General features: G+C 38.7%; 1 protein-coding gene across 1 annotated transcript in view; it reads left to right on the forward strand.

Annotated features, from left to right (window-relative positions):
- The window catches only part of TAFA1 (TAFA chemokine like family member 1), a gene marked incomplete at both ends in the record, with an annotated part of 212,333 nt that extends 203,630 nt beyond the window's left edge, over positions 1-8,703 (forward strand). Inside the window, one exon of the mRNA XM_084292918.1 lies at positions 8,423-8,703. Within this exon, the coding sequence (XP_084149044.1) occupies positions 8,423-8,703 (281 nt within the window). The remainder of the gene's footprint in view (positions 1-8,422) is intronic.
- Between the last annotated feature and the right edge of the window lie 5,767 nt (positions 8,704-14,470).

Consider the following 14,470-nt stretch of genomic DNA (forward strand, 5'->3'; position numbering starts at 1 on the left):
GCCAGATTTAATTTAGGGCCCCTGCTGCCACCAGAGGAATAGCAATGGAAAGCCACCCACAGATGTCCGGGTACCCCCCCCCCCCCATCTTCAACCCGCAGCCAGGCTCTTCTCGTTCTGCATCTTCCATTTGCTCCATTAATGAATTATTATTAATGAAAAATTAACATTGCATGGAGGCATTTTTCTTCTTTGACAGCATGCCAGTCCTCAACCCTGGCCTGAGACATATGTGTGAATATTTATAAGCTGCTTCCTATTGTCTTTCCAGAAATGTATAATTATGCTGCAGTTCATTGGCATTTCATTAAATATATAACAATAAGATTAAGCATTTGCTAGGCTATCTAGAAGCAGTTCAAATAGGATGTAAATAATGCTGCTAAACTGCACAAATATTTTATCGGCTTTATCCTGCAGCAAGGGACAGAGTCAGTTCCAAACTTTGCAGTAAATAACAGCAATGGGTCTCCCTAACCTACAAAAGATCAGTTTTCCCCATATGGGTTCGGACAGGATCCTCAGTCACATACATTCATTCCAGCTCCCTGCAGGTGAGCATTTCATGTTTTCATTAGTCTCATTAGCACTCATTAGTGTCATCAGGTTGCTCTGAAGTGACCCACTCTCTTTGCAATGAGGTTATGTCAATCAGCAATAAACTCACATGCATAAAACTATAAATAAGGGTGGGTGACTCCGTGCTTGCTTTAGGTGTATGTTGCTGTGCACAACTTCAAGAATTACCAAGAAAAAAAGTACGATTGTGTCCTAGCACTCCAGAAAATCATAGAAAACATTATGTGCTTCTGTGGAGACACATTTATCAATGATGATTTATTTCATCATTTCATTTCCTTCTTCTCTGGCACATATATCTACAGAAACCTGTTTTGTCAAGACTTTCTCTGTCTTTCATTCTAGAAATCAAGTTTCCAGATATGTTTCCAGATAAGTAATGCAAAAAAGGCTCAGTTAAAACATCAGCTGTGATCTGTAACTGCCAGAGAAAAATATCAAGCACATATCTGAACTAAGTGACATGTGGAATAATAAATAAATAAATATATATATACATATGTTTTGAGTACATTATTAGCAAGTGAGACCTGTCCTGGGGTGGGAGCCAGTTGTCAGGCTGTGTATTTTCCCAATTAGTGGATCATGCTGTAGTTGGGATTTCACTTGTGAGTATCTGAAACAAATCTGACTTCCCAAAATCTAGAAGTTAAAGGTTCCACGTGAGATCTCTGAGATGTACCTAACTCAGAAGATATTAAGTAATCCCTACAGTTCTCCTTAAAACTTGGATGTGTTTACCTGTGCACCTAAGCTGACAAAAAGAGCTTTTCCATCTGAACAGCTGTACACACTTTTTAGGTACTCAGAGGAGTTAAGTACTGTCATTATTAATACATTCCTGGAAGTAAAGATGCACATTCGCTTGCCATGAAGGTGCCACCCATGAGAAACCATGGCCCTGCCTCTGTTACAGATGCCCCTCAGCCATATGTTTGAGCAACATTTATTTCCAAAGGTGCAATGAGAGGGACATAGAAAAAATGACAAGCTGCAGCATATAAGCCTCACAGACTGAGCAGCATGAGGACTAAAAATTCCCTTGCAAGCTCTGAGCTATTTTGGATGAAATCTGCTCTTTAGCAGACCATCTCTGAAAGTCATACATGTGCTTAAAAACCTCCTGGCAGCAGACAGACATCACATAAATCTAATGTTATTTTTTTTATTATCATAGTACCTAGGAAGCTCTGCTACCATCCAAGACACCTTTCTTCTAGTTGTGAAATGCAGAAAAAAGGTCAGTCCCAAAGTGATGAAACTCAACAGGTCAGTAAGGACAGAGAGGAACATACAAGGAAACAATGCAAAAATACCTCTTCCGCTCAAGTAAATAATATTACAGATGGAAAGTTGGAACAGCAACAAGATGATTTATCCACAGTAACAGAGACAGTCAGAAGCAGAACCACGATTATAGAAGCCTCAGGAGTTTCTGATTCCCAGGCCATTAGCCAGCACTATCTCATAATGTTATGAGAGAAATTTACAACATTCATGTCTTTTTTTTTTTTTTTTCAATTTACCTACCAATATGCCAACTGTTAGAAAATGGCAATGTGTTTTTTTTTCTTTAGTGAGCCTTCTCATGCTGTTGAATTTTGGTGGCTTATGCAGATCTTCAATGGAAATTGTTCAGGGACTCTTTAACTCTTATTTAACCTTTCATATTTTATGGGTATATTTAGTGCAGCCCACAGAGTTCTTCAGATACTTATTATGCCCTTAAAAATATCTTATTCTGGCTGCTGAATATACTGCAATGAAAAAGCAAGAAGTCTAGATGGGAAAAAAAAAAAAAAAAAAAAAAAAAAAAAAAAAACATAAAAAACATAAAAAACAAAAAGCTTAAATTCTCTGTAATACATTGTTCAAGAACCTGGAGAATGTTGCAAAGAAGTTTCTAAAAGAAAAAATTAATATGATCTTTCTTCTTTTTTTTTAATGTTTACTACAATTAAAACATATTAAATTAACTCCGCAAGACTGGATCTGAGGTAATTAGGAAATATGAGACATCACTTGCCAGACTGATTGCACTCTGCTTGTATGTTAAACTGGAGAAATGTCAGCTTTCCCAGCATTATTAGAGGTCTGTTATCAAAGTCTGCAAAGTATTACACTGGGTGAGCATTAGATTGATGCTTCTAAAATTGAGTAAGATTGAATTAAAGCAGGTAGTTTGATGGACTCCCAGTGGGAAACATCCTGTATTTCTCCTAGACAGTGTTATTCAACCCGAAATCTTGTTTTGGATTTTTATTCTTTAACCTATCAGACTACTGCTTTGCTACTCCCAGAGTAAATGGGATCTTAGTTGTTTATGAAATACACAGAGGACATGTTGTTTCACTTCAGTTTTCTCATCCTCCTAGAAAGTGTGTTCCCTCCCCTGTAGTTCATTCTGCACCCCATGACATCCCAATAAAATATGAGAAACTACATGTCTCATTTAATTCTCTGAGATTTTGTTTTCTAAGGAATAGGTGAGTACAGGGCTACAGATACAGATACTCCTATTCTAGCTTATACCAGGTTTAAAAAAAAAAAAAAAAAAAAAAAAAGCCTGAAGTGTTTTACCTACCTCTGTGCTATTTCTATTGCCAAAAGTCTCCATCAGTGCAAGAGTCTCTCACAGGGAGTTTGAACTTTCCTTTAATCTAATCCATTTAGAAAATGACTTACAATTTATTGAATAAATTGGAGAAAATTGATATCTTTTCATTAGACTGACAAAGTCTTTTTCACTGCTGGCATCTGTGAAATATGTTCTCTATTTAAATTTTATTTATATCAATCTTCTCTGGTGGAAACTAGATTAAAATGGAATGCTTTACACTTACAGTAAAAACCTTCCCATCCTGAATGGGTGTCATACTGGTTCTGCAAACGATCTCTGTTTCTTATTCCTTGGAGTAACGCAATACCTATGATCAGGAGGAAGCACAGTCTAATCTCTCTATTCCTTTGTATTCTATTTCTAAATAAACAAAATGTGTATACTTTATCACAGGCAAAAAGAGATAGCTGCTGTGGCTTTGTGATGGCAAATGCAGAAGTAATCTTGGAGCATTTTCATACATAGCATGTTTCCTCTGAACTGTTGAAAAATGCATGATGAAACTTTGCTCTGTTTCATATTTCAGGGTGTTCCATAAACATGAATTAAATTTATATATTATTCTGTATTGTCATACTGTTGTATTGTTAAATATGATGTCTTTATACTTATTGTCATATATGTTTGTCATATTGTTAAAGCAATTTCCTAAATACAAAAGTAGATAAGTTAAAGGAGTATTGCATCTGTCAAAAAAATCTTCGCATTCTTTATACTCACTCGCACAGCAAACATCTGAGGCAAGTGCCTGCAAGTTTCTGAGCTGTGTGCACATTTTCTTCCAGACCTCCCTCTGCCCTGTTAATCACCTGTAAGACAGCAGTCAGTTGCTGCTCTGAAGGACAGAATAACTGCAGTTTAATGCAAGAACTTGAAGATGAAGACTGAGAAATGTAAAACTCAGCAAGTTTGGGAGATTAAAAGAGCAAGGGCGTTTTAATCAAATGAACTGTGTTTTTTGTTGTTGTTATTTTGTTGTTTAGTTTTGGTTTTGTTTTGTTTTGTTTTTTTCAAATATCTTTTGATTCAAGGGGAAGGTGATCGAATGGTTAATATTTCCTTATTAATTTGATCTCAGATTGGATGTAGGTGTTTGAGGGCATTCAAGTGCATTTTTATTGTGATGCTGTAATAGAATAATTTATCTATGAAATTTGAGGGGAAAATATCCCCAGTCAGCCCTCTTCACGCACCCAAGCTTTGTGCTACAGAGGATGCACAAGAACAAGTCAAAAAGCGGTCACTGCCCTTATGCAACCCACGAAGAATCTCATGAACTTTGCAGGCTGAAGCCCACTGAATTCAATCTAAGCAGAAAGTTCCCTGCAGCCATCTGGGTCTTTGGGCATTGTTTGGGAACAAATTCATTTTAAAATGTGATAGAATTGTGTAAACACTAGCAAACGTAACTTTCTGTTGCTCTTTCCCTATATGGAATCTGACTACCAGATCTCTTATCTGTTGTTTTATTTCTCTGATGGTATACATGAAGAGAAAATGCCATTTCAACTAAGTGGTTTTTTGTTTGTTTGTTTTGTCTGCAATTCATGCAAGCTAAACGCATCAAAAGTTAAATATTTTAATCAAAATTTTTCTATAGCTTCTCTAACAAAGGTGATAAAAATCCAGTGTGAATTGAACTGAAAAAAAAAAAAAAAAAAAGGAAGGAAGAAGAAGGAAGAAGAAAGTTTCCTTTCTCCCCAGCTCCATTAGTTATGTGCTTAAAGTTTAATATTCTCATAAAAGATGCATTTTCTTGAAAAGAGCTTAGATATAAGCAATCCCTTATTTACACTAGCAGGAGCTGGGGAAAAATAACACAAACGAAGCAGGAGCAGTCAAGCCTCTTTTATATCATATCCTTTTTCTCTCCCCATGGCTGAGGGTATCTGTCTCAGTCAAATCAGCCTTGCATGAAAAAACTCTACACTTCGCGTATTCCCCAGACAGTGAGAAAGAACACAATGAAAACCGCTCCAAAATGTTACAAGCATCTAATTCAGAATGATGTGAGCGCTCACAGCCTGCAATGCCTGGTGACTAACAGGAGTCTGTAATTCTTGTCCACAATTAGCAACCTGGGTCACCGAGAAGCTCAGGTTTTTCATGATCCTGGAGATTTCAAATACAAACCATGCCAAGGGAAAGCACCTTAATTTTAACAAATCTCTCCCCACACGACCACCTCAGCACATCTCAGGGCGACATCACCTAAACAGAGTGAAACTGCATTGTACTCCCCAGAGAGGATGTTTTTTTTCTCTCCCTCCCCATACAGGTGTACCTAAGCTCAAACACAGCCACCTGTGATTCATTTTAAAGCTTTTGCCTGCCTCTTTGAACAGAGCTGGAGGTGTAAAACTTTGAAATCGAGCAGACCTCAAAGGAGCAGCAGTGCCCAGGAAGATAGCTGGTCCTAAAGATTAAAAGGCTCTTAATAGAAGTGAAAACCTATAAACACAGGACTCAAAGGAAATAATTTTCATCTGGCTCTAGGTGCCCCTGCCACAGCGTGGTGCTGAGGACAAGACCACAGTAAGCTTTGTAGTGCTTCAGACTTATAAAGAACTTTGCCCACTTACGTATTAGAAACAAATTGGTGCTTTTCATCTGCAAATGACCTCAGTTTTCCCTTTTAAAAAGGAGCCTTTTCCTCAGCCCAGCTGTACTGCTTAGGGAGCTGTGAGGGTGCTGGACCCTTGGGAGGGCTTCCTTGTGATTGTACCTGCACTGTGATCACAAATGGATCGGTACACTAAAAGCTGCATGTTGGTAGATGAAAGAGTTGACATCAGGGTTCAGCGCTCATTTTGTGTTTGATTTTTCTTTGGGGTCAATACCAGATGCTTGGGCTGAATTTAGGAACAACATCAATGAGGAGTTAGATCATTGTAATCACAATGAGCAGCACTGTTTCCCCACGCTGCCTGTCAGTGTGTTCTCCTATCTCTGAATACATTGCAACCTCTCTGTGCCAGGGAATTTAGTTTTGTGGACTTTAGCAACTAGCATCCTAGGATATTTCTCCACAGTTAGTAATGCTACAGCACCGCTACTAATAAATAAATATGATCATTGCTTTTGATTCCATATCATCAAATTCTCCTAAAGCACTCTGAGGATGCTCTGCTCTGATGCTTGCTGTGAGGGCCTGTATTTAGCAGGGTACGGTTTTCAGTTTGCCCACTGCACAATCTATTATTAGAGTGCAAATTCAGCCTCATGTGCCTTTTCAAGCATAGCAAAGAGAGAGATCTCTTTTCTTCACTGTTAGCAGCATTAATGATAACCTTCTGAAAATGATGTGTGAATAGCATCATTACACTGCCTTGCAAGCGCAGGTGTAAAGGTTTTTCGTGTTCTACATATGGAGAAATGATATATTACATGATAAAAATGAGGCACAAGCTGTGAGAAGAAATAGGAGAGAAAAAACAGAGAGTTTAACTCGTTTGCTCCAACTTATTGACATCTTCATTCAGAACAAATGAGCTTGTAAAACCAAAATATTTACTGCCTGTGTTTCAAGTAAACCCAACAGGTGAAAAGTATATTCCTGTTGGGACAGCTATCCAGTGGGTCTGTTGGTATAATCACATACCAAGTGAAGGCTTATTTTAGATATATTAATTTGGACTCCAAAATTGGAGTGACCTTTTATTAGAGCTAATTAGCTCTAAAGAGATAGCTGGCCCGCCAATGTTGCTTCTCTTTCTGGTGTGTTTGTCCTAATGGGGCTGGATGCCCTCCAGTACGGCCCACTAAATGTGTTGACCACACGCTGCTCAGGTCAACTTGCTCAGCAAGTGGTTTTTCCAGCTTATATGGGGAACAGCGATTTCACGTTTTCAAAGGAAAATTTTATCACACTGTAAAAGAAATAAAACTAAAGTTTAGTGACAGAATACTTGACCTTCTTCACAGGACTTCCCACTCTATATTACTCATTTTTATTTCCCTCAGTTTACTACCAACTTTATGTAAAAAAAAAAAAAAAAAAAAAAAAAAAATCCTTTCTGAGTATGTGACATGATTTAGTGTTTATTTAATCAATATAAATCATTTCATTCTGTTACATTCTTACCTAAAGGAAATGGTATTTGGCTTTCTTTGGGTACAAGCATGTGTATATAAGTCTCTGTGTTTCCTTAGGACTTCGTAAGCATAATCGGATTGCTGCTAGATAAAAAATAAATCAAGAATTTAATTATAAACTCTGAAATGTCCTTAAATCAATCCATGCACAAGGGGGCATTTTCCAGGGCTGAATGGTGTGATGCAAGGTAGTCTGCTGCTTCAAAGGTACTTTACAGGCTTGATGCAGCTATGAGGAGAGGTACAGAAGGGTTAAGCCTTTTTATCCGAATGAGTGTGGGAGAAGCTTTGACAGTTAGGCGTCACAAGTGCAACCATGAAATTAATTCTTGCCAGGGAAAACAAGTGACAGACAGAGACACTCAGTCCCCAAATATTTGCGATTTGCAAGGTCAGCTAAAGTTTATCAAAATCCCCAGAAAATAGTGCCATTAAGATACAGTTAAGTTTATGGACAGATACCAATTCCCAAGGAAAAAAATAAAATTTAATTTAAGATACACTCAAGGTTGTAAACATACATGCTGATTAAATTCAAACAAGATCCAAACACTGTTATTATTTAGAATGTTAAGCATTTGGAAATTGAAATCAACTGCTAAAGACAATATGGTTTCTATAAAATTCATAATCGCATTTCAACAAACTGAGTTTCTCCTGCAGTTGAGTAATACCTTACCTTCTCTTTCTAGTTGTAGCACTCCCTGCTATGGGATATTGCAGAAGCTGAAATTCTGTGTTCAAACAATTATGCACAGGTTTGTAGAAGAAAAAGCCACCTGTAGCAAAGCAGACATTGATTCCAGTGTTCCTTGAGCTACAAGTCCTGAAGACCTGTAGAATATTTGGGGGGAAATCTATTTCAACTTATCTTGTTCTGTTACATACAAAAAAATCAGACCGGTCACTCACAGATTAGGCCTTTTGTGTAAGGAAGCTGTGTCAAGCAGTGCACTGTCCTGGACAATATTTGATGCAAAGCAATTGATTAAATGTGAATTCCTTGCAACTAAATTTCAAATGAAGGGCTTAGATAATGCTCCTAAATAGAACGTTGTCCCCTTGAGATATAATTTGATTATTATTTTCATTATAACATTGCTGTGATCGTTGTCTTTTATCTTTTAGCTTCAATAGTGATTGGGAAATGGTGGTGTGAGATGGAGCCCTGCCTAGAAGGAGAGGAATGTAAGACGTTGCCTGACAATTCTGGATGGATGTGTGCGACTGGCAATAAAATCAAGACCACCAGAGTAAGTCGTCTTTCTGTCCACACCCATGAGGTTTTAACAGGAAGAGGAGTTGATAGTGATCACCTACACCTACGTCTTTCCAGCATCATGTCTGCTGTAAATGTCTCAAAGATCACTGCACACCTTCCCAGCCAGAAAATGCCTCTGATCTATTGAAAACTCTTGGACTCAGGCTGCTCAGCTGAATCTAGGGTTGGCAACCAGCAGCTTAGAGCTACTGAATCACCAGGTCACATTCTTATAGACATTGTCTATAAGACTGAGTCCCTTTCTGGTAGCTAAAAAGAAGAACATAAGTTCTAAGGGATCTACTGGATCCTGTATGCATGCCTTGGTTATCCCAGGGCACATCTGTACTAGCAGCTGTGCAGGCACTTTGTAGCACAAAATGGTGTTGAGGATTCAGCTCACTGTCTGCGTTTCAGGTCTTACTGCAAACTAGGTCTAGCCCTGTGTGCCCATCAGCTATTGGCATACATAAGGCTCACTGAATCCTGCAGTATAAATTCAACTTTTTGCCATGGAGGGTGGACTTGCTCAAAATATGCATTATTAACATATCTTCAAGATGTTAAAGATTCAGCTAAAACAGGCCAGCAGGTGACGGTGACTTTCACCATGCATTGCCAAGAAAATGCTGCAATATGGGTGCAAATAGCAAAGGTAGAATGTTAGGTGGCTAAGCTTCTTCCACTATGAAATTATCTTTGGGGAGGAGGCGGGGGGGAGATCTTTTCAAAAATATATTTTTTTTATTTTTTGCTTTTGTCAAATATTTCACAATCATTTACATAAAATGGCCACCTATACCTGTATTCAATAATTTTAATTAGATTGTTTTCACACCACGATTGAATTTTTTGTACCGTTGTCTACTCAAACATATTTTGCATGAATGAATGCATCTTGGTTTTCAGTAAAGTGAAAAATACTTTTTGAAACCTACAGAATTTAAAAAGCAGAATATTCAAGATTTTATTTCCTGTTTATTAAAAAGTTCTACATACTCATATCTGGCTAGTAATTCATGGGAAATTTAGTGTCATGATTTCCTTTCTGCTCTGTTTTTCTGCAGTCTCAACTGTAATTATTTTTAACATTTTCCAGGCCTTTTGTTGAAGGAGATCTTACCCCAGCTGATCCCCATGGCTTCTGAATTCTTTTCTTTCCCTCCATGTGATTTATCCCATGGTGAATGATTTGTATTGCAACTTCACCTTCTCCTGGCACAGCTAATCTCACCACCACTTAAAATTGTGCCCTTCCTGTATGTGCCTTGCAATGCAATCAAAAAATACAGGAAAACTAACAAATTACTATATGACCTTTTCAGTGAGGCAACAGTTTTCTCGCTAAATTAGGGATTTAAAATGGAAGAAAAGGATATTAAAGAAGCCATAAAAAACATAAAGTATGTTATACTTTCTATTTAAATTACAATGCTGTGGTAGCTTTGCAGCCTGTCTGCAAGTTATATAATTTAGGAATTGCATTTGCTGTTTTTCTGTGAACTTATCCTACCCTTAACTCTCCCGATCATCATCATATAAAGTAGTTCTAGGAGATAGAGGTGATTGCTAGAAATTTAGCAGCTTCATTAATATGCAGATGTATGGTCCAATCTATTCAGTATGCATTATTGTATTTCATTTAAATTAAATACTTACAGAGAGAGTGCTCATAACTGAAAAAATATTTCTGTCATTTACCCACAGGAGTTATTTTAATTAGCTTGTGAGGGGAATACCTTATGGTGCTGCTTCCAGTAGAATTTTGCTTTGTTGCTTTAAAATATCATTACAGAGCCCAACTGACAAAGGCAACATGACATGATGAGCTGCGCAACTGTCTCTTGCATTTTCAAAGCAAAAAATCCTACTTCATAATCCCTGAAACTTTGCTTGAGTCCGTACTGCTGCGTCAAGTCGGGCAACATAAATATAAAATAATAGAAGCAATCAGATCCTGAAACAGGCATGTTTTTTCTTTGTTTTGTCATTTCAGATGGCATCAGAGAAAGAGATTACACTATAATCTGTACTGATCCCAATCCAGGCTGCAAGATTGGGCAATGTATGTCTAATTTATGTAGTTAAGGAAGTTAAGAAAGCAGAAGAAGCAACACAAATCAGTCATCATCCTAGATATATCTGTGGTGATTAGCCAAAAAAAGCTAGAGCAAGTCACCACAGGCTGTAAACTATTTTAATGAAGGCTTTTCCTTACACAAAATATAGTTTTGTTGGGCAGCTGCTGTCCTGGCAAGGAAAACATTCACATTCATGACTCAAAGGATTAAAATACCTATTATCTTCAAGGTCCACAGCATATCATGCATATCACATATAAGCATGTGTGTACATGTATGTGTATATGTATGTATGAATACATGTACACAGTGTGTGCAATTTTACAGTGTATTTCTATGTGATTGGTTCTGAGGAGTAATTAGTGTCAGAATTAATATTACTTTGGAGTGAGTAGTGTCAGCATGCGGACAGCAGATCCAGTGAAGGCTTTGCCAGCATAGCCTCCATCCCTTCCTTTTCATGCATTTATTCCTGGGCTTAGTCCTTCAATATAGCTCACTAATTAAGTTGTTAAAGCCAAAGATATAAAGCTCACAGCCCCTGTAAATTGATCTGTTTTCTATTGATAGTCAGAGAAGGTGACAAACACTGGAAAAAAATCATTTTTTAATTCTATTTTTGGAACCGTTTCAACCTTTTTTGAATTCCTATTTACTCTTTTTTTTTTTAAGTATGTAAATTTCAAAGATTTCTATGAAAGTCTGGAGGTTTTTTTTCAGAGCAGTATGAGCACTTGGTTGGAGATCATGCCATGACATTTCAGGAGAGCAGCTGGCACCAGGGAGAAAGAGAACACATGGTCTCAGTCTGGATGTTGGGAGGTGGTGCCCACAAGCACACCTAAACACCTTGAGGACCAGACTTGCTGAAAAACACAAAAGCATGAATCTTCACTTATCCCATGTTTTGGGGCTTGCTGTCTGAGCAAGGGACTGCCCCACAAGCTCTTGACATGCAGCTGGTGCCGATGCACAGCCTTCTGTGAACCACTTTGCAGGGCCCTTGAGGAGTGCAGTGCTCCTCCCAGGGCTTTGTGCCCAGCCTGTGCGCACGGCAAAATGTGCTTTTTCAGTAATCCACACTAATAACACCTGGCATTCATATATGAGCCCTCCGAATGCTTCAACAAGCTGTTTTTCTGCTGATACCATGGAGGATGGAAATTAAAGCCTTCAGCATTTGAGGACTGGCACAGCAGCTCAGCTGGGAGCAGCCTCATGGCCTGCACCCTCCCTTGCAGCCCACCTTCCTTTCTTTAAAGAAAGGAAGAAGAAACCCTTCTATTTTTGCAATAACAGTCTCTATGATTAAGAGGTCAGTTCAAAGTAGTAGAGCACAAAATAGTAAATATCTCTTGCCATGAGATTTACTGTAGCATTTCTTCATATCACCTAGTGCTTAGCTAATAATCTGTAGCCCCTATTATGCCTAAGCCTGCTCATATTCAAGTCAATATGAGTTTCATTGCTGACCTAATCATCTAGCAAAGTGTTGGACTCCTTCTGCCATTCATTTGCGTGTATCAGTTTGGGAAAGCAATGGAAGCCTCTCCTCAGGAGAGCCATTTTTTGCTTCTAGTAGGTTGTTCTTAAAAACCCCTGGGCGGTGGTGTTTCCTCTTCAAGCCATTAGTGCACTCACTTAGATCAATTGTGGTGTTTGTCATGAAGGGAGATGGTTCCGCTCTCTGTTGGGCTACACAGGCCATCTTATCTCACCCGAGGTGAGAGGACGGAGTCGGTCAGACTTCCCAGTCTCTTACCTTGGTCATCTGGCATACCTTGTCCCTCTTGCAATGAGTAGGGAGGGGGGGGAGAGTAAATGAACCTGAAAGCGGTGCCCAGCCACGTGTCCCAGCCTAGCAGGAGCTATCAGCATCACCCCAAGAAGGGGAAGATGGAAGGCTTTTGGCCTTATGCCCACAGCTGTGCCAGCATCTCCTGCACCACACACAAATCCAGGATCAGAGGCATGGGCAGGGGCTCCTTTGGGGCCTGCTTCTGTACACCCTTAAATCACTGTGGCCTCAGGAGCAGAGAGACCCAAAATATAAAATTGAAATTTGATCTCAGCTATACAATGAGCAGGGCAACGTGTTGCAAAGCTTAGGTCTTTTTTTTTTTTTTTTCTTTCCTCCCCTGGCACATTTAAAATGACTGACTCTCACACTTTCTTACTGCAGATCCACCCGAGGACCTAACAGAGCGACGTCTGCACACAGGCAGTGAAAGCCCAGCTGATTTATGAGGACAAAATATCAAAAGTTGAAAACCATCTCAGCATTTACAAGCCAAATGGATTTCTTATTTGCACTCTGACTGTTTACCAGACAACAACAGTGGCTTTACTGTGTGAAAGAGAGTATTCTGTGGAAATAATGCCCCTGATTTTTGACAGCTGAAAAGAAAAATGAAGAAAATGGTTCCTTTGGTAAAGTTTCTGAGATTACGAAGTACAAACAACAGTATAAGTTTGGATCTACAATTTACTTTATACCACTTAAAGTATATATATATATATATAGAAATATATATATATTAATATATGATATTTTGAAATAAAAGCCTCACTCTTCAAGAAATTGAATAGTACCACACTTTGCTGCAGCTGCTGTAATTTTTTTTTCTTTATTGTAATGGTCTGGAAGATCCCTACCTGTTTCAGAGAGAAATGTGGCAGTGAAGAGGCAAAGCAAACCTGCTGCGGTACAAGGACGCCTAAGAGCTACACGAATCCTATCGATGCAGCATCCAGAGCTTTCCATTCCCTTCAGTAGAATTTCAAGGGCATTTTGTTGTTCAACTTTGTGTTCTGGAGGCTTTTCCCCTTGTGCAATACTAGCATGCTGGCTTTGCTTCATAACCATACTTGATACTCGATTGATATATAACAATGATAATTCTATCCTCTTCCAAGAAAATATTTTTAGAGCTGTTAGATATTCTGTGGAGAAGAAATGGACAACTACTGAGTGAAGTACAGTATGTATTAAAAGTTTATTTGGCAGTTTGGTAGACTGTGAGCTCCCTTCTTATTAAAGATGTACTGTACGTACAATGTCTTCAGACTTTGTATAGCTCATAGAGACTGCAGTAAAATCCCAGTAACCAACTCCAAAGCTTTGCATTGTTGGCTCACTAATTCATTGAAACAACAACAAAGCTCTTTCTAGACTGAGATGCAAGAGGGCTTCTACATTTTTTTTATTTTTTTTTTAATGAGTCAATTTTCAATTGGCGAACAAGCATTTTTAGCTTAAGAGAATGCCCCTGTGGACAGCTCAAGTGCACAGGCACACCCACTTTGCCTGGCTGTGTGCTTTGATCCCACAATAATGGTTTCTTTCAGTTTAATTTTAATGTTTCTCACTAAGGTGAATTCGGCTGAAATGAGATGATCTTCAGCAAGGATGCATCCACAGAGGCATTTAGCTACTAACCGTGAATACTCCTAGTGTTCACATTCCTAGCTCAGCTATTGCTGTTCACCATGCAGCCTGGCCCTTGTGTTGCTGAAGAAAGATCAAATCTGAGGGCTCAAATGTGCAAGCCTAGTTCACATTCCCAAGCACTTTTCTGAGCAGTTCAATTAGTTTCAGGGGGGTTATTCATGTGGAAAAGCGTCTTTCTTTCATGCATAAGTCTGCACAGCCCACCCTTCAGTACACCTAATGCTACCAAATCAAAAAGGAATGTAGAAGCCTAGCACTCATTTTATCCAGTCGAGCTTCATTTCTTTAATATGTCCAATTTTCTTTCAGCCCGCTTACCTGTCTCTCACAGGAGCCCTTCAGCCATGCTAATCACTTTTAATCCAATGCAGAGGAAGTGCTGC

This window comes from Netta rufina (assembly GCF_964035555.1).
Source record: "Netta rufina genome assembly, chromosome: 10".
Lineage (NCBI taxonomy): Eukaryota > Metazoa > Chordata > Aves > Anseriformes > Anatidae > Netta > Netta rufina.